This window comes from Theropithecus gelada, chromosome 17 (assembly GCF_003255815.1).
Source record: "Theropithecus gelada isolate Dixy chromosome 17, Tgel_1.0, whole genome shotgun sequence".
NCBI classification, from domain to species: Eukaryota; Metazoa; Chordata; class Mammalia; order Primates; family Cercopithecidae; genus Theropithecus; species Theropithecus gelada.
Window position 1 is genome coordinate 56,114,626 of NC_037685.1, and position 27,439 is coordinate 56,142,064.

At 42.6% G+C, this 27,439-nt stretch overlaps 1 protein-coding gene across 4 annotated transcripts in view; it reads left to right on the forward strand.

Moving 5' to 3' along the window:
* Window positions 1–27,439, forward strand: part of TNFRSF19 (TNF receptor superfamily member 19) — a 105,900-nt gene that overhangs the window by 45,222 nt on the left and 33,239 nt on the right. For all 4 annotated transcript variants that reach the window (XM_025364696.1, XM_025364697.1, XM_025364694.1 and 1 more), the window contains one exon: window positions 10,105–10,190. In XM_025364696.1, the coding sequence (XP_025220481.1) occupies window positions 10,105–10,190 (86 nt within the window). The remainder of the gene's footprint in view (window positions 1–10,104; window positions 10,191–27,439) is intronic.

Consider the following 27,439-nt stretch of genomic DNA (forward strand, 5'->3'; position numbering starts at 1 on the left):
TAATTAAGTTAACTTTTAAAAAGGCAATTCCCTTGTTCTGTTCTAAACTGGAATGCATGCTGATATTAACTTGAAGAGCTGGTGGAGTATGTGTGACTTCTTTCAATATTAAGCACTGGATTATCCGTGGTACCATGTGCCATGCGTGCAGCAGACACTGGCTATGAAGAAAATGAATAGACATGCTAACAAAGGACTTCTGTTATGAAAATCTAAGGAGTTCCTACAAATCAATAAAAAAGAACACTTGGACAAATGGACAGAAAAATGAACAAGCAACCCACAAAAGAGGGGACGCATGCGACCACAATTCTCTGACAGCGTCATCCTCATTAGCATCAGAGGAGGGCAGGTCACACCATTCAGCCATTCAGCAGGGATTTGCCCACCCACCTTAGGCATTGCTTTACACGCTTGGTCTATGTCAGAAAATAAAGTGGTAAAGATCCCTGCCCGTGGGGAGCTTATATTCTTGTAGGTTTTCGTTTGTTTGTTGTTGTTGTTTGTTTGTTTTTGAGATGGAGTTTCATTCTTGTTGCCCAGGCTGGAGTGCAATGGTGCCATCTCAGCTCACCGCAACCTCCTCCTCCCGGGTTCAAGTGATTCTTCTTTCTCAGCTTCCCGAGTAGCTGGGATTACAGGCATGCACCAGCACACCTGGCTAATTTTTTGTATTTTTAGTGGAGACAGGGTTTCTCCATGTTGGTTGGTCTCCAACTCCTGACCTCAGGTGATCTGCCTGCCTCAACCTCCCAAAGTGCTGGGATTACAGGCATAAGCCACCATGCCCGGCTTCTTACAGGGTTTTAAAAATATTTAAATAGTAAAAAATAAAGAAGCAAATTATGCAGAAAGATAGCAGATAATCGCTTTGGAAGAAACCCTAAGGCAGACAAGGGAGATTGGGCATGGCCGCAGTGAGGGGCAGGACAGTGACAGTGTTAAATTGGGTCACCAGGATAGGCTTTATTCAAAGGTGAGATCTGAGCAAAGGCTTGAAGGAGACGAGGCCCTGAGCCAAGCAGAGAGGTGGGGAAGAACACCACAGACAGAGGGAACCTCCAGCAAGAGGTTCTCAGGTGGGCATCCACCTGGTGTGGGTAAAAAACCGCCAGGAGGCCAAGGGAGTGGCAGGGAGAGGGAGGAGTGCAGTACACCACGTTACAGAGAGCAGGGGAGGGGCGGGCAGGTGCGAACGCAGAAGCCTTAAATAGACTTGTCAATAAGGAGGGGGACCACACCTGGGCCAGAGGGAGCACCAGGGAGGAGGAAGTTAAAATCCTGATGGCTTCTAAGTAACTGTGGGATGGATTAATACAGACAGCTGGAGGAGGGAGTCTAGATGAAGAGCTGGACTCAAGGTGGCAAGGCGGGTGACCTGGAAGGCTGGGAGGAGCCATTGCTACACCAAGTATGCAGAGAATGGGATGAAGCCGAATATCCTTAGAGCTTAATGGAGCTAGAGTGGAGCCAGAGTTACTGACCAAAGACAGAAGAGAGAAGCAGCAGAAACCCGGGAGCATCCGAAGCCAGTCTGTATTGCAAAAGTAAGAGACAACCAGAAACTGCATTGCAGGAGCAGCGAACATTTATTACTTACAATGTACCAGGCACCTGGCCAAGTACTTTTCATGAATTATTTTCTATAATTTTCACAATGTTTTAAAAAGGAAGAAACTGAGACTTACTAAGGATTAAGATTATTCAGGCAAGATCACCCTAACCTGTGTGTGGTGAGTCTGGGAGTTACATCATGGGAGTCTAACGTCAGAATTCATGCTGCAAGGCACCACGGACAAAAGACTCTAACTGGATCACCACAAGATCAGGGTGGTTTTGACCAGATATCCCAGGGTTGGGGTCTTGTTGAGGCTAGAGGGGAGATAAAGCTCTGGGCCTAAAGGGTGGAAGCAGAGTAGAAAATAGCCTAGTGGGTCCAGCATGGTCATATACAGAGACACAGCACCTAGGGAGCTGTAAGATGTAGTGGGCTAACACCAAAAGCACAAGCAACAAAAGAAAATATAGCTCTGTTGGACTTTATCAAAATTTTAAACTTTGTACTTCAAAGGTACTTCAAAAGTACTTTGTGTACTACAAAACACAACCACACAACCCACAAAATAGGGGAAAATACTGACAAATCATATGTCTGATAAGGAACTGTCTTAAGTAGAATATGTGAGGAACTCTTACAACTCAATAATAAAAAGACAAATAATTCAATTAAAATAAGAATGAAGGATTTGAATAGACATTTCTCCAAAGAAATATACAAATGGCCAGTAAGCACATGAAAAGTTGCCCAGTATCATTAACAATCAGGGAAAGTGCAAATCAAACCCCCATTCTTCAACCCCACTAAGATAGCTATAGCCAACAAAAGCCAGACAGTAACTGGTGATGACGTGGAGAGACTGGAATGTTGGTGATGACATGGAGAGATTGAAACCCTCATACACTGTTGGTGGGAACAGCAAAGGGTCCAGCCAGGTTGGGAAACAGTCTAGAGTTCCTTCAGAAAGTTGGACATAGAGTTACCATGTGACCTGACAGTTTGACTCTTAGGTATATAACCAAGGGAACTGAAAACACGTCCACACAAAAACTTGTACACTAGTGTTTGTAGCAGCAGTTTACGTAACAGCCAAAACACTGAAACAACCCAGCTCTGGTTTGAATGTGTCCCCTCCAAAACTCAGGTATTGCCAATGCGATTGTATTAAGAGGTGGGGCCTTTAACAGGTAATTAGGTCATGATGGGCCCTCCCCTCACAAAGGTGCCCTGATAAAGGGGCTTGACAGAGGGAATTTGTTCCTTTTATTGCCCTTCCACCTTCTGCCACGTAAGGACACAGCATTTCTTCCCTCTGAAGGGTGCAGCCGAAAGGCCCTCACCAGACACCAGATACTGGCATCTTGATCTTGGACTTCCCAGTCTTCAGAACTATGAGAAATAAATTTCTGTTGTTTATAAATTACCTAGTCTGTGATATTCTATTACAGCAGCACAAAACTGACTAAGACAAACCCAAATGTCTATCAACTGATAAATGGAAAAACCAAATGGGATATATTCAAACAATGAAATATTATTCATCAGTGAAAAGGAAGAAAATCCTGACATATGCTGCGAGATGGATGAACCTAGAAAACATTATGCTAAGTGAAGTAAGCCAGTCACAAATGATGGCATATTACACGATTCTATTGAAATGTCCAGAATGATCAAATCTACAAGGACAGAAAGGAAATTAGTATTGCCTAAGGGCTGGGGTTGGGGAGGGTTGGGAATGGGAGGTGACTGATAAGGTTATGAGGCTTCTTTTGGGGGTGATGAAAATGTCCTTAAATTGATTGTGGTGATGGTTGTACAACTCTGTGAACATATGGAAAACCATGAAACTGTACACTTTAGGCTGGGCGCGGTGGCTCAAGCCTGTAATCCCAGCACTTTGGGAGGCCGAGACGGGCAGATCACGAGGTCAGGAGATCAAGACCATCCTGGCTGACACGGTGAAACCCCGTCTCTACTAAAAAATACAAAAAACTAGCCTAGCCAGGCGAGGTGGCGGGTGCCTGTAGTCCCAGCTACTCGGGAGGCTGAGGCAGGAGAATGGCGTGAACCCGGGAGGCGGAGCTTGCAGTGAGCTGAGATCCGGCCACTGCACTCCAGCCTGGGTGGCAGAGCGAGACTCTGTCTCAAAAAAAAAAAAAAAAAAAAAAGAAACTGTACACTTTAAATGGGTGAATTGTGTGGTATATAAAGTATAAGTCAATAAATCTGTGCTTTAAAAAAAAAGGAATGTTCTATAGTCTCAGACCTGTGACAATATCTGTGGATAGCATTACCCAGAGTTTTGATCTTGTGCAAATCTAATTGAGGACATGAACTGAACATCTCACACACCTCTGTTGTTCGTGTTCTCCAGTTCTCTGATAAAAGCCTGTCTGTGCATGTCTACTCTCTTCATCTGGGGGTAGGGAAATGAGGTCTTCAGGGGATGTACAGGCTGAGGTAGGCAGTGCCCAGGGAAGGTGGGGAAAGGCCTGATCTAGGACTGGGATTTTATAGAGCCCACACAGGGCTGTGCTGCTGGAGTAGGGGAGCGGGTCTGCCCGGGACTCCACCATGCCTGGTTCCTCCTGCTTCCCTGTGGTCATTGTCATTTGAGCCGGCTGCTCTAGTTTCTACAGTGTTTGTTTATTCTTTAAGTAAATACTTAGCTGCAGGAAAGTTATAAGTGAATAGACAGTTGAGTGATGTTTCACAATTTATTTATACGATTACTTTAAAATCCCATTCTTTTCTAAGTCAGCATTGGTATATGAGGCTGGCATAATTACATAGTGACTTTTACCCAGGTCTTTCCAAAGTGTTTTCAAAGTACTCTTCCAACTTGACTGTACTTCTGTGAAGAAACCAAATGGTTGAAACCCGTTTTACAAGCAGAAAAACTGGGAGGCAGAAAGACGTGAGCAAAATGCATATTGCTCCCCAAACAGTAATGCAGAAGTCAGGCAGAAGGTGGGCATTGCTCTTTTTGGTGCCAGTCTGCCTCCTGTGGCCTCATTCTCTAGCAAGAACCTGCTGCTGCCCATAGGCCCAGGCGCCCCAGGACACCAGCTGCTTCCCTCTCAGCAGCAGGTAGGGTGGGGAAATCTTCAGTCTTCTGCCCATAATTTGAGTCATTCGAGACAGCTGGTCCCCTTATTCCCACAGCTGCTCTGTGACTTTAGACCAGTCATTTAACTTCTCTGACATGCACTCTTCTCACTGTCAAATGGCCATGCTGTGAGAATCTACCCTGCAGAACTGTTAGAAGGATTAGAAATAGAAGGCATGTAAAATGCGTAGCAAGTGCCTAAGCCATTGGAAGCCCTAATGAAATGTTGGACATTATTGCCAATTGATGATTTTGGGGCCAGTGAAAACTTCACATGACTTTTTCAGAGTGTGACCAACAGGCCTCCAGGCTCCTCTGCCAGCGCCCGGTTCCTGATTCCTTCCTGGCTCAGGGAAACTGGAACCCGTCCTGAAGAGTAGGCTGGCCCCCGCCAGCTCTTTGCTGCTTCTGGTGACAATGACAACTAACATTGAGCACTTACTATCATCTGAGCCACTCTGTAAAGCAGGGATTCCTACCATCCCCTCTTCACAAAGAGGGAAACTGGTTCTCGGAGTGGGTAAATGACTTCCCAGAATCACCCAGCTTGTAAATGAAAGAACTGGGATTCACCTCGAAGCTCCTCTGCCCCATGCCTAGGTGCATGTCTGATTTCACTGGGAGGTCACCCTGGGGTGACTGATTGACGGGGAATCACAGGGACTGCCTCTGCCCGTCTGGGCTGTGTGCCCACTTCACCCTCACCCTACCCTCCGCAGACCCCTTGCTCCTGGAAGCTGCCTGAGTTGCCTGGGTTTTCACATCCCCTCGCCTCAGCTCTCTGGTCTGTGCTAGTAACCATGACACTGTTGAGGAGACCTAGACCCTTACTCTAATGATTAATCTTGTCATTAGCATTTGTTCACCTTCAAATAAGGGGCCATTGCTGTGGATTGCTGAGGAACACAAACAGCAGGCCGACTGACCAGCATGAAGCAAAGTGCTAGCAAGAGCCCAGGACAGAGCAATGCTGTCATCCAGTGTCTCATCCAGTGTCTCACAGACGCTTCAGGAAATCCCGCCCTGACTTGACTGTGATTCACAGGGCATAGTAACTGCCTTCAACATTGTGTTAAGTGAGGTCATTGTAAGACCAGAGTTGTTCTATAGCATGTCATCTCCTTGCACAAGTGCACTCATTGATTGAAGAATTAACGGTCTACAGCCAGATTTTCTTAAAACAGCAGTTTTCAAACACTGTGTTCATTAGGCTAACCAGTGCTGTTTGGGTTCCGTTCAATTAAAAATTCCTCTTCATTGGGAGGCTGAGGCAGGTGGATCGCTTGAGCTCAAGAGTGTGACATCAGCCTGGGCAACATGGCAAAACCCCATCTCTAAAAAAAATTCAAAAATTAGCCGGGCGTGGTGACGCACACCTGTAGTCCCAGCTACTTGGGAGGCTGAGGTGGGAGGATGGCTTGAGCCCAGGAGGCAGAGGCTTCAGTGAGCCGAGATCCCGCCACTGCACTCCAGCCCGGGTGACAGAGCGAGACTCCATCTCAAAAAATAAATTTAAAAAATTAATTAATTAAAAAATAAAAATGGTCATTCAAAACATGACAACCTTCTAGCCTCATTTGTCTCATGATCCTCAAACTTTTAGAAATTTTTTGGCAAATGTATTTTATTTGTCAGGGAAAACTCAGACCTCAAAACTGTTTTGTCAGTTAGAATTCTTTATTTTTAAAATGTTAAGTAGTGTCTATACTTGATCCTCAATACCTCCCATTTTCCTAACTTTTTAAGTGTTAAAAGATGGATTTCTGTATCCCCAATATTCTTGAGAATGTTGGATATTCTATTTTTTAATTTTTTTTGCTTTTTACATGAAATGAGTTTTTATGTATAAAACACTATTTTGTGCTTTCTCGATATTTAATTCAATGAACTTCTATTGGGCAAGTTTTCTGGCTGATAAGATAAAAGTATTAATTTGGATATGTTACAATGTTTAGCAAGACGTCTTAAAGAAGAAGGTGCCTTTATACTGTCCTGTGATTTTTCAAAAAAAAAATTATATGCATTTTTTATTGTGATGAAAAACACGTAACTTAAAATTTACCATCTTAACCATTTTTAGGTGTGCAGTTCAGTAGAGTCAAGTATATTCACACTGTTGTGAAACAGATCTCCAGAACTTTTTCATCTTCTCAAGCTGCAACTCTATACCTGTTAAACACCTCCCCTCTGCTTCTTCCTCTAGCCCCTGGGAACCACCTTTCTCTCTGTTTCCATGAATTTGACTACTCTAAGTACCTCATAGAATTGGAGTCATTCAGTATCTGTCCTTTCATGACAGGCGTGTGTCACTTAGCATCATGTCCTCAAGGTTTATCCATGTTGTAGCATGTGACAGGTACCCCCTACTTGTTAAGACTAATAGTATTTCGTTCTGTGAAATACTTTGTTTATCCATATTCATCAATGGACATTTGGGTTTCTTCTGCCTTTTGGCTACTGTGAATAGTGCTGCAATGAATACGGGCATGCAAGTATCTCTTCAAGACGCTGATTTGAGTTCTTTTAGATATAGACCCAGTAGTGGGATTGCTGGATCATATGGTAGTTCTGTTTTTAATATTTTGAGGAACCTCCGTGCTGTTTTCCATAGTGGCTGCACCATTTTACAGTCCCATCAGCAGCATACAAGGGTTCCAGTTTCTTCACATCCTTGCCAACACTTGTTATTATCTGTTTGTTGTTACTGTTTTGATAGTAGCCATCCTTATGGGTGTGAGGTGGTATCTCATGTGGTTTTGACTTTCAGTTCAGGGATGATTAGTGATGTTGAACATCTTTTTGTATACCTGTGAGCCATGTGAGATATTTCTCCAAAGACATTTCTCTGGAGAAATGTCTATTCAAGTCCCTTGCCCATTTTTAAATTAGGTTGATTTTTTAATTGATGAGTTTATAGGAATTGTTTATATAATATGAATATTAACCCTTTATCAGACATATGATTTGCAGATATTTTCTTCCATTTCATAGGAATGTTTGTGTCCTCTGATTTTAAGTTTAATGTAGTCCCATTTGTCAACTTTTTTCTCTTGTTGCCTGTGGTTTTGGTGTCATATCTAAGAAATCATTGCCATATCTAATGCCATGAAGCTTTTCCTCTGCGTTTTCTTCTAGGAGTTTTATACTTTTAGGTCTTTAATCTGTTGCATGTGGATGTCCAGTTTCTCCAGCATTCCTTAAAGAGACTGTTCTTTCCTCACTGAGTGGTCTTGGCACCTTGTTGAAAGTCATTGACCATATATACAAGGGTTTGCTTCTGGGCTGTCTTATCTATTCCGCTGGTCTAGTTGTCTGTCTTTATGCCAATACCACACTATTTTGATTATTGTTGCATTGTATTATGTTTTGAAATCAGGAAGTATGAGTCCTCAAACTTGTTTTTTTTTTTTTTTAATTTTTACTTCATAAATTCCAAAATGAGTAATTCTATTAATGTCTAGTGGGAAGTCACTGTGTTATATATGCTTTGGAAAGATTGTCATAATCAAGTGAAAATAGAATGTTGAGCAATTTCCGAGTGTATCTGGGCATTTGAGATAATTTACCTAGTTTCAAATGCAAATTTTGCTTCTACCATAAATTATACAGATTGGCTACTACATTATCCAGTTTCACAAAATAATTGCATCTGCCTGTCTCTGTAGACTTGTTCTCTATATTACTATATTTGTTATAGAAAATTTATGTTGTATGTACGAAAAAAAGAAAATCACTTGAATTCCTACAATCTAGAAATAGTCACTGTTAATACTCAGTGTATAATATACTCGCAAACTTTTTTCATTGCAAATATATACATATATTTTTTTTTGAGATGGAGTTTCACTCTTATTGCCCAGGCTGGAGTGCAATGGTGCAATCTTGGCTCACTGCAACCTCTGTCTCCCAGGTTCATGCCATTCTCCTGCCTCAGCCTCCCGAATAGCTGGGATTACAGGTGCCCACCACCATGCCCAGCTAATTTTTTGTATTTTTAGTAGAGATGAGGTTTCACCATATTGGCCAGGCTGGTCTTGAACTCCTGACCTCAGGTGATCCACCTGCCTCAGCCTCCCAAAGTGCTGGAATTACAGGCGTGAGCCGCTGTGCCTAGCTACACGTAACTATTTTTATATGTATTGGTAAGCAATCTGAGAAAATTGATAGAAAAGTGCGTGCCTGCACGAAATGGAATTATATCATATATATTCCTTTGTTTTCACTTAATGATATTTCATGAATTTTTAAAAATGTATATGGTAGGTCTTCATCATCATTTTTAAAGGCCATCTGGCGTTCCATTGGGTCTATCCTGATTGGTCATTTCTATTGGTGGACATTGGGATTGTGCCTAATTAGCTTTTTTTTCTTTTATAAACAATGTTGTGATTGTATTCTTACACAAACATCTTTACCCAGTTGATTATTTCTTTAGGATGAGTTTCTAAATAGGAAATTACTAGATAAGAAATGTAAACTATTTTATTGAGTTCTAGTGACACATTGCTAAATTGCCTCCTAAAAGCGGCAATTTATGTTCCCACGGGCAGTATATACATATACCTATTGGCCTACACCCACACCAGCACTTTCCCAATTTTGTAAGTAAAAATGATATATTTTCATTTTAACTTGAATGTACTTGATTAATAATGAAGTTAAACATTTTCATCTTAAATTTCTTTAAAAACATTTAGTTGCATCATGCTTTTCAGTTTATGAAATTTTTAAATTATGAAACATTCTTCTTTTGGGAATGAAAGTTCTTTGCTTATTTTTCAATTATAGTGTTCATTTTCACCGTCATGATTTTTAAGTTTTACTTTATAGAGTGAAGGTATAGACAGTACTGTAATTAGGACAATTTTTCAATCTTTGACTATTACCTATATTGATGGTGCTATATTTATTCATTTTTGCCCTTCAGATGTCTTTAAATCTGTGTGTGTATGTGTGTGATTGCTGTTAATCTCTTCCACTCTGACTCCTGGTTTCTTGTTGCCTAGACAGACATTCCCGTATCAAGATTGTATAAGGATTTCCCTGCATTTTTCCATTGCTTTTATGGCTGCTTGGTTTTTTGGTGTCTGAATTCCAAATGCTAAAAACTAGTTCTTTATTCATGTATAAGGTGTTTTGTAGTTTAAGTTTCAATAGAAATGCCGAAGACCACTGACTTTTTATCCCCCCATCTGCACCCCCACCCCAATACAGAAGAAGTGCAGAAAGCATCTGCAAAATGATGTTCAGGGGAATTTGATATTTCTTAAGTGTTCACTGCTTCCTGTCCAAAAATGTGTCTACCTAAGATACTATTATTTAAGCCTCTGTGTACTTTTAACCACAGAACTGGTAATGGAGACTGCTGGTCATTTGTGACCACAACGGTAAGCTTAGATGAAAGCACTAACAAGGAGTGTTTTCCTCTCTCTTCTAGGTTTTATAGGAAGACAAAACTTGTCGGCTTTCAAGACATGGAGTGTGTGCCTTGTGGAGACCCTCCTCCTCCTTACGAACCACACTGTGAGTGAGCACGACACAGGCAGAGCCAGGGCCTGTGAAAACGATTAAATGTGTAAATCTTTCTTCTCTGGCAGATGGAGCCAAGTCTGTCCCTCCTGTGGGTAGGTACAGTGTGTCCTCTTTTATCAGGCTTCTAGCAGGACAGAGAGCCCCTTTGTCGTGTGCCTCAGTCAGCACACCGGGCCCAGGGATTAGAATGTCGAAGTGGAGTGCAGACATTTCGCCACTGCTCTGCTCCATTCGAAGCCTTCCCTGGCATCCTGAGTCTGGAATTCAGGCGACTGTGATGAAGCAGGCAGCCCACGTCCTCACTCCTAGGTCTTCCTGCCCTGGCCCCATGAATTCCTGGGTTTTCCTTTCCTAGTCCCCAGACAGGACTGTGGTGGCACCTCTGCCTTCCCAGACAAGTTCCTCTGTCTGAGTCACCTGCCCTCACTGTGTGTCACTAAATGGAACCTAGTTCACTTCATCCATTCCTTCTTTTTTCTCATTTAACAAACAAATGAGAAAAGAGAACTGATTGCATGCTGGGGATACAACTGTATGTGAGAAAATTGTGCCTTTTCCTCTTTATGTTAACATTAGTTACTCCTTTTGACTATGTATTTTGTGTAGATATAAGAGGTATTTGTTTCAAGTTATCAACCAGCATCAATTTTGAATAGGAAGAAGAGTGACCTCTCACTCTTTTTAATCCTAAACACAAACCAGGCCAGTAAAAACCCACAGGAAGGGAACCGGTGAGTGGCCCCTGTGTGGCAGAGCACGCTTGTCTGTGCCACAGCAGGGCTCAGGAGAGCCACACGTCACGGCTCAGGGGAGAGCGAAGGGCAGGAGGGAGGACGGAGGAGGCTTCTTTATCCCACACACAGGTCGCTCATACCTTTCTGGGGAGCATTGTTTTGATGTCATTTCCAGTGCATGGGCTGTGTCCTCTTGCTTCTTGCTATGGTAAAAGTCCCCTCTGAACTAACTGAAAGTTAGTGCATCATTTGATAAGGTCACACAGTGCTTCTCTTTCCAAGAGTGTCATGGAATTTCGCAGTTCGTATTAGTGTGTCCTTTACCAAAATGCATTACTTTCTATTCTTCCTTTGAAGTGATAGAAAAGCAAAAGACATTGGAAGACTTTCTTTTATAGAAAATGTATATTGATCCTCATTTTTATAATAGGTAAACATTCACCAAATAATTCATCGCAAGTAACAAATGCAATATTGAATGCCTGTTATCAGGCACAATGCACATGCTTTACTTGTTTTGTTTTGCTTAATTTTCTCAATAATCTTATCATCAGTCCAAATCTGTCAATGAGAACACTAGTCCAGAGAGGTCAGTCCCGTTCCGTTGTTGGCTGCTAAGTGCCAGAGACAGTATTCAAATTCCAGTCTAATTCTTTCCACCACAATCTACTGTCTCCCTAAGGAAAACCAAGCTATCTCATCTTTCCTACACATTGACTCTTTCTCATATAGTTTTCTTCAATATTCATCACTTAAAGAAAACACTAAAAGTCTGGCATGTAAGAGACACTGGAGGAGTGTCTTTAGGCCACTACACAACCCATCAAAGGACAAGCCCTCTTGCCAGTTTAACATGCAGTGACCTGGGCTTGCCCGTGGGTCAGCCCAGCCATCATTCTGTCAGGAAGCTGAGTTAAAACCATGCACTGCAGCCCAGACTGCTGCACAGAAATTCCGTGAAGGCAGTGTTGCCACTTTAGAGTCAGAAAGTCTGAGGGGTTTTTTCCCGTTAATTTATTGCATTTATATTTAATACAATCAAGTCAAAACTCTGAGGCTTTGGGATTTTCTGCCTTCGAGGTTCTGGCTAAGCTCAGATATCACAAATATCACAAATTTGCCTTTGAAGGTAGATCTCACATGTAACTTAATGCCTTGTGAAGTCCTTAGTAATTTAGTGTTATGTGAAGTCCCTAGTATTTTAAAAAGAAAATTAACCAGTATATATATGTGTGTGTGTGTGTGTGTGTGTATGTTTCTTCATATATGAAACTTTAGAAAGCAAGGAAAAATAAGCTCTTTGTCAAAGTAAAAATTGCAGTGTGCACAGCTGATAGCCTTTCAAATCACAAAGCAAGACAGGCTGGTAGCCTTCAGTGAGCATGAGTCCTTATCTCTGTAAAAGAAAGTTTGCTGCCTTTGGCACAGCTCTTGGCAATAGTTCCAGAACACAACTAATCTCAGAAGAGATTTTGGAGTCTTTTGGGAAAATTTTGTAAGGCGCCTTATGTTTTCATTTCTTCCACTTTGGGCTTTTTTTTTAAGCTCATCCACAAAGAGCTACTGCTTCAGTGATTTTTTTCTTCCCCCCGCCTCGAGAAGCTCCTGTGCTACTCAGACTCTCAGCTAGACTCTCAGCTAGAAGCAAGTGACACCTCTCAAGCTAACTTCAGGAATGGGGTTTGTTTCAAGGACATGCCTGGTAGTGGGAAAGGCAAGAACTCTCTGGAACCAGCAGTAGCCCTCCCTGGGGGTCCCAGGTGGCCCGGAGTCTGGTGGCACACCGCGCCTCTGCAGAAGGGGACCCTGCGTGCCGCATGCCCTACAGCTGCTCTCTGGGTCTGCAGGGCTGTCTGTCCTAACCTAGTGGGTCTCTTCGCTCTGGATTTCCCATTTCTGTCAGCTGCCCCAGGGACCACCCCAGTACCACACCTGTCTGTGGCCTCTGTGTGGCCAGCACTCACCTCCCTGAGGGCTAGGTCTCCCCTTGTGAAATGGAGTGGTACCTGCCTGCAGTGGTTGTGTTGCCAGCAGGGTTGGATTCACATCTTGGCTGCGCTTTGTACTGATGGTGTAACCTTGGGCAGATAGTCTCCCCTCTTTGAACCTCTGTTGACTCTGGAAAATGCCCAAGTCTGCAGATTTTGGATAGAATTAAATGAACGAGTAGTCCAGCAACATGATACTTGCCCTGGGGCAAGCTTGGTAATGACTGTCTACCCGCTGGCGTGCCTTCTTTCAAACCATGACCCTGCCTGTCCTCGGCCGTGCCCTGGCAGATGTACTCTTTGGAGGGTCCTGCTTTGGAGTTGTCCCGGTCGGGGAGGATCTCATGGTGCGTCTGGCTCTGATGTTTGTCTTCTGGGGCCTCCCCTCCCCTGGTGGGTGAGCACTGACGGGTACCAGAAAGTGGGTGCCATGGAGTTTTGTGCCTGAGAAACTCAGATGGGGGCCAGGTGCTGTAGCTCACGCCTGTAATCTTAGTACTTTGGGAGGCTGAGGTGGGAGGATCACTTGAGCCCAGGAGTTCAAGACCAGCCTGGGCAACATAGTGAGACACCATCTCCACAAAAAATAAAAAATTGGCTAGGGATGGTGGTGTGTGCCTTTGGTCCTAGCTACTTGGGAGGCTGGGGTGGGAGGACTGCTTGAGCCCAGGAGGTTGAGGCAGCAGTGAGCTGTGATTGTGCCACTGCACTCCAGTCTGAACAACAGAGTGAGACCCTGTCTCAAAAAACAACAATAAAAAAAAAGAAAGAAAAGAAAAAAAAAAAAGAAAAGGTAAAAAAGAAGAAGCTCAGATGACTAGACTGGGAGGCTGAAGGCTGAAGAGACCGAGTTAGGCCAGTCTGTCCCCTCTCTATCTTGATCTGAGGCCTCCAGCCCCACCCCCACCAGATGAACTATAAGCCCCGCCTCCCCAATAACAATGGATTTGTGATGATAATCCTCCCATAGCCCCTCTTTCTGGGCACTAATAGCATTAATGTGTGACACTGACTGGCTGGGCATGGAGCTCAGGGTTGATGAGTGACACTCCTGTAAATTGAGGATAAATAAAAAGACACCCATTACATAGAAATGCCTGCTGCAGGCTTTGTTCCCCCAAGCAACTTCAGTTCCTAATCACCTGTGCCCACTTAGAGCTTCAAGGAGAAATAGAGAAAAACACACAAGAAAGTTTAGAACCGTATCCTGCCTTCAGTCTGATAAGAAATGCAGATTCAGTATGATTTCTTTTAGCAATGTTTACTTAATTTGGAACAAATACTGTGGTTGAAACAAATGGTTTTGAAAAAATTCAAAGCGGTTTTCACCAGAGTACAACTTTATTTAAGTATGTTTAACCTAGATGTTTGCTTTGTTCTCAGGGGCTTTGTAAGACAAGCCACGTGATCCTGGAGAGATAAGGGATCAGATAAATCACTGTGGGGGAGAAAGGAAAGCCAGAGCTGGGCTGACTTGCAACTCTTAGGAATTGCATGGATTTCACAGTCTTCGAAGACAGCAAGCAGTTGTTTGCACCAATAAGTAACAAATCACATTATTAAAAGTTCATTATTTTCCAAAGGAAGTTTAAAATATATTTTAAATAACAAAGGCAATTTCAAATTAGACTTTTAAAAGACGTATTTGCTCATTAAAGATCATTTTTAACATGTAGTAGAAAAAAGCCAGTGGTGGAAGGGAACCCCAGTAGTCCCCTAAACAAAGCATTTGCAGCACTGATCATGACAAAAACAAAGACAGCATTCTAAGGGTTTTCTTTTCAGCCTTTTTTCTATCTATGCCACTGATTTTGAAAAGATGGGCATAATTACACTGGACATGCTATTTTGGATTCTTTTGCTACTTCGGATATACTTTTTTCATATAATGGCTTGTTTGGGTAAAGAGTCACACAGGTACGTGGCCTACGGTTGGACTTCTGAGGCTGTCCCTATTCCACATGACATTGCTGTCCCCTTCTGTGCGAGCTGTCACGCCTTACTCATTCTCTAATGATGGATGCCCATGAGTGTACTTCTGTGTCCGAAGGTACTCGTATCTTTGTCTCTTGACATTCAGTGTTAAATTATTTTAAAGTAAGGGTGCCTGGTAAATAAGAGTACCTCTTTTAAACCAAACCAAAGCAAATTGAAAAGGAAATAAATTGGGAGCATTTTGAAATCGATACAGGTTTTCTTTAAAGGAGAAGGGAGAGGAGGGAATCTGGGAGGGAGAGGGAGAAGCAGCAAGTCCCTCGTGTTGAATTCCAAGTTGACTTCAGCTCTTTCCTGAGTATTTCAGCCAAACCGTGGAGGTAAGCAGCCAGTTCTTGGTGTCCTCTTCATCCTGGGCACTGAAACATTCACTGAATCTGAGCAGAGTAAATGACTGCATAATGAGACGCAGATGAGATATAGATAATCCAAAAGCATTTTCCATTTGCTGGGAACCTTATGTGATTTTTACTGTGTGTGTGGATGGTTTTTTGTTTCTGCAGTGGAGTTGTTTGTGATGAGTTTGCTAATACTTAACGGCCGCCTTTTCCAAGAGGACTTCCTGGGGCCTCTGCATGACAGGCCCACAAAGCCAGTGTGTAGAGGACTAATTAAGGGCTCCATTTACTGAGGGTTTTCAAGTCGGCTGTGGTCCTCAGACCGAGACTCCTAAGTGTCCAGCCAGGGGATCACTGGCACAGCTGCTCTTAAGGGGCCTTGCTTTGGGTATTGTTTCAGGAACAGATAACTGCTACTATGCATTTTAAATGAGTATCTGAGGCAGCAGAGAAGGGGCGCTTCTTACAGGCAAGTCTTAAATATTTAGCTCTGTACTGCCCAACAGAACTTTCAGGGCAGGGAATAGGAAGACAATGAGATCAAAGGAAAGCCCATGGTTGTGGAAGGCAGATTACCCAGCCAGGCCTCCCTGGGAGGTTCAAAGCAGGGATTCCCTCCATTGTTCACTCATTTAGGATTGGTTTGAGTTACTGTTGCTCCTTCTCCCCTTCCTCCCATCGTCTCGAGTTCCTTGGTTTTCTTTACCGTATCTCTTTCTTTTTGTCAATAACATGTGATTTCATTATTTCACTGAAAATAATCTAAAATAGTAGTAGTCAAAGGTTGCTTATGTGGAAACCAAATAAACACAGCTGAAAACTTAAAGCAGGTCTCTCCACACAGTCCCAGCTCTATAGCTCTATCAAGAGGACACCTTTTAATCGCTCCCTTGGAACTCATTTATTTTTTGTTGCGAGCGTTACTGTACCAAACCAAACCAGCCATGCTGGAGAGGATTCGAAGAGAGAGGAGAAGCTCATCGAGGCAGCCAGAGGTGAAAGCGCAGCCTGCAGGGAGGAGTCAGAAACTCACAAAAAGCAGCATGAAGAATCCAAACACATTGTCATTTGATGCCTTTTAGTGTAGAGCAAACAGACCTTTTCATCCTAATGACTGACCCCTGAGGTTTTCTCTCTAATACCCCTAAGTATGATAATTACAGTTCTTATGATCATTCTGAACCCCAAAAAGGAGTGCAGGGATGATCACATTACATTTGTTGACATCGTTTTTCTTTTTTGAGACAGTCTCACTCTGTTAGCCCAGGCCAGAGTGCAGTGGTGCGATCAGCACAGATCACTGCAGACTGGACTTCACAGGCTCCAGCTATCCTCCCACCTCAGCCTCCTGAGTAGCTGGGCCCACAGGTGCATGCCAGCAGGCCTGGCTAGTTTTTGTGTTTTCAGGAGAGCCGAGGTTGAATTCCTGAGCTCAAGTGATTCACCTGCCTCAGCTTCCCAAAGTTCTGGGATTATAGGCAGGAACCACCACACCTGACCATTAAGTTGTTATCAAGGAAGCAGAAAACTGTTGTAATTCATTTAAAAATGATTTACATCAAAAATGACCCTCTCAAGGTTATTTGCTTATTGAGGTAAACAACTGTTTTCTGAAAATATGTTGAAAATTTGTTACAGCAAACTCCTCATTTTCTGAGGATGTCCAAAGCAATAGCTGGGGCCAGGCATGGTGGCTCATGCCTGTAATCCCAGCACTTTGGGAGGCCGAGGTGGGCGGATCACCTGAGGTCAGAAGTCTGAGACCAGCCTGGCCAACATGATGAAACCCTGTCACTATTAAAAATACAAAAACTAGCTGGGGGTGGTGGCAGGCACCTGTAATCCTAGCTACTCAGGAGGCTGAGGCAGAAGAATCACTTGAACCCGGGAGGCAGAGGTTGCCATGAGCCGAGATCGTGCCATTGCACTCCAGCCTAGGTGACGAGCGAAACTCCGTCTCAAAAAATAAAATAAAATAAAAAATAAAACAAAACAAAAAACGATAGCCGAGCAGTTTAAATGTCTTGGCCTGTTTAGAGAAAAAAATGCACCATAAATGTAATTGGTTTATATGATTATTTAGTTATTTCAAGCATTTATTCTCCAGATATGTCTCCATAGCCCTAGTTTCATTAAAGTTAAAGAAATCAGAAAATTCTTTAAAAAGTTTCTTTAACACATGTGCCCTACATTCATTCTTGTCTCCCAAGAAATGTCCTTTTTCTCAAACTGAAACCTTTCAAATTTAGCAATTTTTTCCCATAAAGTTGCTAAATATTTGTAAGTCATTGACCTTGTCTGTTATCAGTAAAAACAGAAAAGTTGAATGCCTTGACTGAATGAGTTGACAGCACCCCTTGGATCTGGAGCTGCTCTTGAAAAAGTTTCTGTGTGCCTGAGCCTTTGATGGGGCCTTCTGAGAACAGTAGCAGTTGATTATTACCTAGTCACCAATAAATCTCATTTATCTGGCTTTTATCTTCAGTCTCTGTTAGACATTTAAAACCATTGAGCTGGCTTAAATATTTACTCACAATAAACAGGTTGTGATTTGTTAAAGGGCATCACTAAATTAAATGAACTTCAGATTAAGTACAGTTGATTTTTAAAAATATCAAACCCAGCAGGACTGTTTCGCTAAGTTGTGGGCTTAGTGAAATAAAGTTATATTTGCTTCATTCTCTGTCAAGAGACCAATGGGTTAGTGAAACAGTCCGTTTGTGGCCACACACATGGATCAGTGATTTGTGTGTGTCCCCATCAAATGCTTAAAATAAATGTGAGCTTATGGAGGAAAGCAGACTCATGATTGATGCCAGACCTGTAGTGGATATCCTCAAAGTCCAGGCTCTATCACTCCTTTTCGTATAGGGAGCATTTACCCTCTTGAGGTGGCACGTGAGGGCCTGCACCGTGCGGGGACACAGCTCTCGGGTTCACGTTCTGAGGAAGACCAGGGGATATGACCTTAACCAATGGATTGGGATCGTTTTGTCTTTACACTTGGGTGTCTAGCCACTTCCTAGGGGGTTTACTTGAGTAACATCATTTTTGAGACGGGAATAAAGAAGTTCCAGAATAGTGTGAAATAGCAAGTATTTCTTGAATTCCGAAAGGTACCAGGCATTTCATCTGCATTTCTCAGCCTGCCCTTCACCTAACGGTCCACGGTGTGTGTTTCCTTAAAGCCCTCATTCCACAGGACATGGTGACGTGGAGGGGAGACGAGTTCTACCCCAGGCGTTCCTGGCAGCACAGACAGGCCAGGCTCAATACTGCCTCTCCAGGGAAACTCCGAGGGACAGGATTAAGAGAGTTTTAAAATAATTTATAAATTAAGAAAAATTCTGAAACTATAAATAAAATGTAATTGAGTCATCCTACTTGAAAAAAAATGGGTAAAATACCTCAAAGTTTGAAAAGGGCATTAGAAAGTTAAAAATGGAAGCTCGAAGTCAAATTTCAAACAGGAATTAATTAGTTTAGAAGATAATATCCCACTTTGGGTTTTTAAAACATTATTATTTTTTGAGATGGAGCCTCACTCTGTCGCCCAGGCTGGAGTACAGTGGCGTGATCTCGGCTCACTACAACCTCTGCCTCCCAGGTTCAAGCGATTCTTCTGCCTCAGCCTCCCAGGTAGCTGGGATTACAGGTGCGTGCCACCATGCCCGGCTAAATTTTTGTATTTTTAGTAGAGACGAGGTTTCACCATGTTGGCCAGGCTGGTCTCGAATTTCTAACCTCAAGCGATCCACCCGCCTTGGCCTCCCAAAGTGCTGGGATTACAGGCGTGAGCCACGGAGCCTGGTCTATAACATTATTTTAATTGCTTCATTTATGATTTCGATTATCTCAGAGAAAATATTTTAAGTATTCATGAGAGTTTTATCTATTATAAGTCATGCAGCAGTTTTCTTCATTAAATATTTAAGAAACTTTTTTTCTTGATAATTATAATTTTAAAAGGAAGTTTAACTTTCAAAATAATTTTTGAACTTTACTGAAATATAATGTCTATACAAGAAGATGCATCCATTTTAAATGTAAAATTCGGTGAGTTTTGATGGATGCATAACTTGTGTAATCTTTTAGCCCATCATGATACAGAACATTTCCATCACCCTCCCGTAAGGAAAGTGACGATTTTTAAACATTGGTCTTGGAGTGGCCTCAGTGGGGTCCCTTAGTGAGCTGTCTCGAGGCTGTGGTTTAGGCATCTTTTTGCTCTGTTGCTGTTGTAAAATGTGTGCATGTGTATGTTCGTGTTTCCTGTCCTTGCTTCATTCTCTGTCAAGAGACCAACAGGTTATGTTATGAAATTTTCTCTTTAAATGATTTTCTGAAAAATCTTCAGTATTGAACTTTCTCAAATGCCACTGAAAATAATTCCTGAAAATATTGCCAGGGGTCGAAGGAGGCATGGTTTTCTTCAAAAGGAGAAAAGTTGCTTTTTAAAATTCTTGGTATTGGACTGTTTCACACAGGACACATGTCAGGGAGTCTGTCTTGGGTGCAGGATGCTAGTCTAGATATTAACGAAGTGCTGCAGAAAGACGTGTCTCCCACGGTGTAAATGATCTGCTCGTCATCTCCTTTAGGGACAGCTATCTTGAGTGCTCAGATGTCCCTACCACTGATGAGGACACTGGGGCTGCCCTGGTGAAAACCACAGGCGAACTTCCCAGTTCTCAGGGAGTTCAGATTCTGAGGCTGCAGGGCGGAGGTATTATTTACAATAAGGCGCTGAGGGAAGGGTTATTAAGGTGACCTGGGACAGGGCCCTGAAAGAGGGGAGGAGACAGAGACACCCAGAGCAGAGGCCACAGCTGGTGACTGAGTCGATGGGTGTATCGGATAGGGCTCCTGGGCTGTTGTGAAGATATATTTAACTGCCCTCGGACTGCTGTTGGAAATGGAGCTGAGGGGAGCAAGGGAGGAAGCAGGAACTCACTCTCCTAGTTTAGCAGAGCATTTTTAGCTGGCACAGAAAACGTATGTGCTTTGAGAAATAGTGTGGCTTTTCACCCCTTTCTCAAGAGTCGGTTATTAGTTTATTTAACTAATTCAATTTATTTAATTTAAATAAATCTTATGTATTTACTAGTTATGTGTTAATAATAATATTAGTTATGTTTTGTTTGCCTCTTCAGATATTCAATGAAAATTAGAGTTGTTTTTTTTTCCCCTAAACCCAAGTGAAACACATATTTGAACGAGGTTAACTTAAGCTTTTATATTCTGCCGTAAGCGGTGACATTATCATGAGTGTTTTCTATGATTTGAGGCCCCGGGGACACAGATAAAGGCCTGAAAAATAAAATCAGGGTAAGCGCTCTCTGATTACCAATTTTCTCATAACGATCTCAGTTGATATCCCAAGACTAATGCAAACCCATCTACTCGATATTTTTCATGGAAGCTCATTTAGGCTTCGCTGTGAAGAAGGCTTGATTTTGAGTCCTAACGCTTAATTTTCAGACAAATTATTTAACTTTTCTTCATCCCCGTTTCCTAAAATGAAGATGCTAGTAATTGTAAAAGAGGCAGTAGTGCCGGGTCTGAGTCCTGCATCGCCTTCCTGTTCCAAGTCTCAAGAGAAACTCTCTTTCTAACCTAACCTGGAGTTTTTGTGCTTTGCCCCAAGTCCTGTCACATGTAAAACTATAAATGAATTAACAGCCGTATCAATTCTGCTGGCATGGAACAGAGCAGGAAACACTGTCTAAATCCAGATTTTCTTTTCAGTCTAGACTCAAACCACCATACCAAACTGTGCACAGATACACATTTTTTTCTTAGTTGGAAGTTAATGGGTGGAAATAATGAGTTTCATCATCTGAGAATAATTTCACAGATTACTTCTTCAAATAGTGCAGTGAGGTACGTAAGAGTTATCCACTGATGACAGGGAAGGCAGCCTCACAGGATCAGGGTCCGCGGGCTACCACCTGCCTGTGTCCACAGGGCCTTCTCCAAATGGGAGGGAAAATGGACACTCCGTTTTCTTTCACAGGGGCTGGAGGCCTGAGCCCAAAATGGAGCCTGGCACTCAAAGGGTTAAGGAGAGTCCGTGGTGAAACTGGGAGGGCAGAGGCCCAAGTTTCTGGTGTCTGTTGGATTCCCAGATGGCAGCCCCAGATGAAGCACAACTATTTTTGAGCTTGCCCTCCCTCAGCACAGATGTTCAAGGCCATAATAATGTGTTTCTTTGATGGTGTCTTCTGTTTCTTGGTGCAGAAGTTTAAAAGCTTCATTGTTTCATCAGTCAGATAAACACAGCAAGACCTTATGGGTCGGTAGAATATTAAAAAGAAAAACATCCTTGCTGGTGGGGAAGGTTCCTTTACTTTCCCATGTTTGTGAGAGACACTGTAGGTAATCTGCTGCCAGTGTACGGCTTTTAATTGTTTTCAGTGTTAATGATGGTATTTATGGTAATTAACGTACGAAACAGCTGTACTTACAATCCAGCAAGTGCCAAAGAGCAACCCGAAGCAGTGAGCTGCTCCGGCATAATGGGGTGCCTTCCGTCCGCCCTGCAGTTAGGGCCAGGCGTGGAGGCCTGGGGTGCTCCTCCCTGCCTTGCCAGTCCCTCCCCGTGGTCATTGCTTTTCCGGTCTTCTTTTCTTTTACTCAAAGCCAGGCGTGATCATATTTGGCCTAGTCCATCCCTGGCGGCAGGTCTCCAGGCCAAGTGATCCGGAAGCAAGATGAAAAGAGGAGAAACCAAGTTTGGTTGAGGAACTGACCGAATCTCAGCTGCGGTGGCGGTCAGCCCCTGTAGCAGCTCCCTCCCTGACTTGCTCCCTTCTGCTGATGCCTCTGGGTCCGCGGTTTGCTTCAGGATCCCTCTTGCTGCCTTAGTTTACCCCGCACCTCTGAACCATCCTCCTGACCCCTTTGCTCCCTCAGCCTCCCATCATGCTGCGGGGTCCTGTCCCTGGGCTGCCAGGTGCCCTTCAGTCCTGTTTTCCTTGAATTTTACTGCCAACATTTCTGCTGGTCTGTTGGGTAATTAATACACATGCACATCATAGAGTGGAAAACTCTTTATGTCTTTATCTTGTCCATCTGTAGTTTGCTGTTATCCTGTTGAGAAGAAATAAGAGCTGTTTAGTTCAACAATTAATTTTTATTTTCTGGATGGAAACATTCACATTTTATACTAATAAATAAAAACCAAAGTCAAATGTAAGGAAATTTTAAGGCCAGGTGTGGTGGCTTACACCTGTAATCCCAGCACTTTGGGAGGCTGAGGAGGGTGGATCACTTTAGGTTAGGATTTCGAGACCAGCCTTGCCAACATGGTGAAACCCTATCTCTACTAAAAATACAAAAATTAGCTGAGCATGGTGGTGTGGGCCTGTAATCCCAGCTACTCAGGAGGTTGAGACAGGAGAATCGCTTGAACCTGGGAGGCAGTGGTTGCAGTGAGCCCAGATCATGCCACTGCACTCTAGCCTGGGCAACAGAGCAAGGCTCCATCTCAAAAAATAATTTAAAAAAATTTAAATTCTTTAGCACTTACTGTTGATCACAGAGCCAAGAATGAGTTGGTAACCACTCAGTTTCGGTGCTCTTGGATGACCGCAGGCGTTGGGTACACCAATTCATATAGCCCCCGTAGCAAGTGTCCTTGGGGATACCAATTCATGACATAGCTCCTTTCCTTTGCCTCCCCTCAGGAGCCCTGCTGTGCACAGCTATAGCCACATGCCAAGGGGATTTGTCCTACCCTTTCCCTGGAGTCCCCCACCAGTGTTAGGAGCAGACTATGAAAGATGATAGCTCTTGGAGTTCATGCTTGGTGCTTCCTCCCTAGGCAGCTCCCCAGCCAATACCACCTGGCACAAACCAGACAGGCCCCCCGGAAGATTTGGCCAGCAGGGCAGTGGTCTACATGCCCTGGCCCGGCCCTGGAGGGTGTGGGTGATAGCAAGAACTGAGGCAGTGGTGGGAGGGAGGGAGAGAAGGAGAGAGCCCAGAGGATTTGGAAAGATCATTTCCAAGCACTGCACATGGCTGGATTTGAAAGGATATGCTAAAATTGTTCTTTATTTTTCTAGCAATTGAAATACAAAGGACTTATTATTGCAGTCAGAATGAATGATGATACTGTGGGGTTTGGCTTAGGAACAAAACAAAACTCTGTTGACATGAGCACAATACTCTGTGCTCAGGTTAGTAAGGACCATCAACTCACTTTGTAGTCTCAGGCAGCATTGACACCTGACTGAGACACTGTAGTGCTGTCAAGCCAAGCAGCGGAGACTTCTGGGTGGTGCTGACCTGCAAGAGAAAGGGGTTTGGCTGCCCGAGAGGCTCTGTTATAAAACACGCTGTGGGAGGCCGCTTGTTTTATTGTGGGGGAAGTTCACAATGGAAAATAATGGTCTTGATTGGACAGGGAACCAGCCCCATATCTACACACTCCAAATAGAGACTTGGTGACTTCTAGCTTACTTTTAAAAATCCATTTTAGTAACCAAACAGGATACTAATAGAGGTCAGAAAATGTAGCTAGCTGTGTTAATGAGAAGGATTAGAAACTGCCAGATTTCTATGTAACTTCATGCTGCCGGCTCATCGCCAAGTAAGTGCTTTGACAGCCTTCCTCGACTACTAACCTGCACCCAGCTTGGAGTGAGAGTGTGGTTCTCTCTAGTGAAAACTAAAACAAACAGTCAAAGAGAGAGGAGAGAGAGGCACCAGATGAGCTGATCTTTCTGGTTATAAACGCTAGGCTGGGCCAGGTGGCTTCCCGTCTTCTTCTCCTGACCATCTCTCTCCTACACCTTCTCCTCTCAAGTAGGCCTTTGTCTGCCCATGTTGGCAAACTGCTTGCCCAAGATGTTCACGCGAGCACCACCGATCCATTCTTTGAATGAATTAAATCAGATGGGCTTGTCTACAAAGATAATTCTCATATGCTCCTCTCGCCACCCTTTTTTTCCTGCCATAATTTTGCAGTAAGTGAGGGAGACCATTTGAATGTTGATAATAGAACTCGAAAACATAGGTCCAAGGAAATACAGGTTTCTTCTCTGCCTTTTTTTTTTTTTTTTTCCAGGTTCATTTCTATCAATCTCCTTTCCTTCAGTGCCTCTTTTCTTGCATGTATTTTAAATATGTGATGTTATTTTTTCTTAATGTTCATTAATGTTGCTATTTTCTTGTTGCTACATAGTTAATAAGTCCAAACCCAGGTCTTAGTGCCCAAGCAGTGAGGGAGGAAATAGTCATACTGTTCTAGTTCATGTAATAAAGGCCTCCGGGAAAGATTTTGGAATCTTTGTACAAAAATTATGCTCAGTTATGGTACTATCAGCTGTGTCTCGCCTGTGCAGAATTCTCTAATGATCTATTGAAGGAAAATCTTATAAATACAGATCCTGGGCTTGTTTTCCATATCCCTTGAGTGAGAACATTTACCAGGATGACTTCCTTAAAACTTTGGCAGGAGGCATCTCAGCTTTGTATTCTGAGAGCTGTGTTATGTAATTGACAAATAATTAAATGTTTTCTTATTTGCGGATGAAGGATTTTCTTTTTTGGCAAGGGATGGAGTCTGGCTCTGTCACTCAGGCTGAAGTGCAGTGACGCAATCTCAGCTCAATACAACCTCTGCCTCCTGGGTTCAAGCGTTTCTCCTGCAGCTTCCCAAGTAGCTGGGATTACAGGCATGCACCACCACACCCAGCTAACTTTTTGTACTTTTAGTGGAGATGGGATTTCACCATGTTGGCCAGGCTGGTCTTGAACTCCTGACCTCAAGTGATCCACGCGCCTCAGCCTCCCAAAGGGCTGGGATTACAGGTGTGAACCACTGCGCCTGGCCAGGATTTTCTTAGTAATGACTTTACCATTTCATTAATGATATTCCTTGAGTTTAATTATTTTGCTAATTGTTGCTTATTGTTATGTAACATTGTTTGATGTTACCAGTGAAGAAATAGTTTTGGTGAAGTCCTTTGAGATCCTTAGATAAATGTACAGATGCTGCTTGACCTATGACAGGGCAACATCCACATACGCTTGTCGCAGATTGAAGATATAAGTCAAAAATGTTAGTACGCATAATCTAACGAAGAGCGTCACTTACCCTAGCCTAATTTAAGCGTGCTCAGAACACTTATATTAGCCTACACTTGGGCAAAATCATCTAACGTAAAGCCTATTTTATTAGAATGTTGAAAATCCCATGTAACTTACTAAACACTGTATCATACACTGTCAAAATTGGAATGGTTTTACACCATTGTAAAGTCAACAAATCTTAGATTGAACCATCGTAAGTCAAGGATTATCTGTAACAGTGTCCATGCCTTTATTAGAAAGAGGTCTAAACTTCTGGAACAGATTATTTTGGCTTGTTTTTAATCATTAATTCTCCTTCTTAACTTTAGTACTTGAGGGCTATGGGGATACATGCATCAACAATTAGTTGCAAGTCACTCATTCCATCACGTTTTCAAAGGCCTATCCACTATATAGGTGATTTCAGTTAAGAGACAGTCCGGATTCTGACATAATCATTATAATGTCTTGATTCTGAATAATAATTGGAGAAACCATGACTAACACTTATGGCAGTTTACTGGGTGCCAGGTTCCATGCTAACCCTTTATATGCAGTACTTCATTCAGCTCTCACAAAAATCCTGTGAAGTACATATTGTTATTTCTTGGTTTTACCAGTAAGGAAACTGAGGTAAGAGGCTGTCATTTGCTGGTGGTTACACAGCTAGTACATGCAAAGCCAGGGGGTGAACCCAGACTGTTGGCTGCAAAGCTGTTAACCATTACTATGCAGCAGCTTCCAGTAAGTTTTAAAGCCAGGAAAGAGGGAAGGAAAGAGGGATGATGGCCTGTTGATGTGCTTGTTATCATACATGGACTAGTGGAGGGAAGCTCTATGTAAATCTTTTTAAAAATTTAAACTATGATCACTCAGAACCTCAGTGCTTAAATTTATCAATAAGCAATGCTTCCAGTTTTTTGTCAGTATATATTTACCCCAGAGCTCCAGCAAAAAAATCAGGTCACGTCTTTGGAATAGATGTCTTTCCAGTTTACTCCTCATTGAGCAAAATCAGGTTCATGTAAGCACAACTTTAATGTGTGTTCACAGGCACATGAAAATTTACCACATCAATTCTGCTAATGCAGTTTTTTCATATATATATTAATTTATCTAGACAGTGCTGCCATTTTCTGCTTCATCAGTAGGTGTAATTAAAAGCAACTATTCTTTGTAATTAATATGTTGATATTGCATTCTTATCTTTAACCCTTTGATCCAGAGTAATGTTCTGTCAGTACCAAACTAATAACAATAAACTTATCTCTCTCTCTGAGAAGAGATTTAAAGCCACTGGCTATTACCTAAGATTTTCCAAGAGCAGAGATAAAGTAGCATCTAAGAACTGACAGAGTAAGAAGTTGTTATTTAAAGAAGTTTCTACTCTTCTAATAGCATACCTCTTCTGTTTTATAAATTCAGCAACATGTTTTGATGAAAGCTCTCATGAATGCACTGGAGAGCTTTGATTCACGTAATTGCAAGATTTGGACCTTTCTGCCTATAATTCGGAAGATAAAAATGGGATAATGCAAACCATTTTGGAACATTAGCTGTAATTCTGTCTCTTTGAGTACCGTGTAAAAGGGAGTAATGTTTATTGATAATCTAAAGGAAACTTTTTAAAGTGACTCTTCTAAGAACTTGAGAATTAAAATAAATGTGAGAGGAACCAAGTGCTTTAAATTTCAGAACAGATATAAACATCTCCTCCAGTTTCACGAAGGACATTTCACATTTTCTTCCTGGTTTTCTTCCAACACACAGTAACAGGCTGAGGATGGCAATAAAACAATGATGGGCAGGCAGCCAGAGGAAAGCAGACATAGTTAATCAGAATTGCCGGATGGCGAAAAGGTGCGAAGATCCTCCATGGGGTATCTCCAGGGCGAGTCCTGCTCTGTGTGGTTCTAAATAGCTAAATAACCTCCACCCCTCAGTGCCCCAGTTGAGATCCCATCAGTGCCATTGTAATGTGCATTTGTTTTGTTCCAGGGATAGTCTTTCATCTTTTACATTTCACTTTACTGACCCTGGCTCACAGCACTTAGACACAAGTTCATACAACAATCTAAGTGGGAAAAAAAGATATAAAAGTTTAC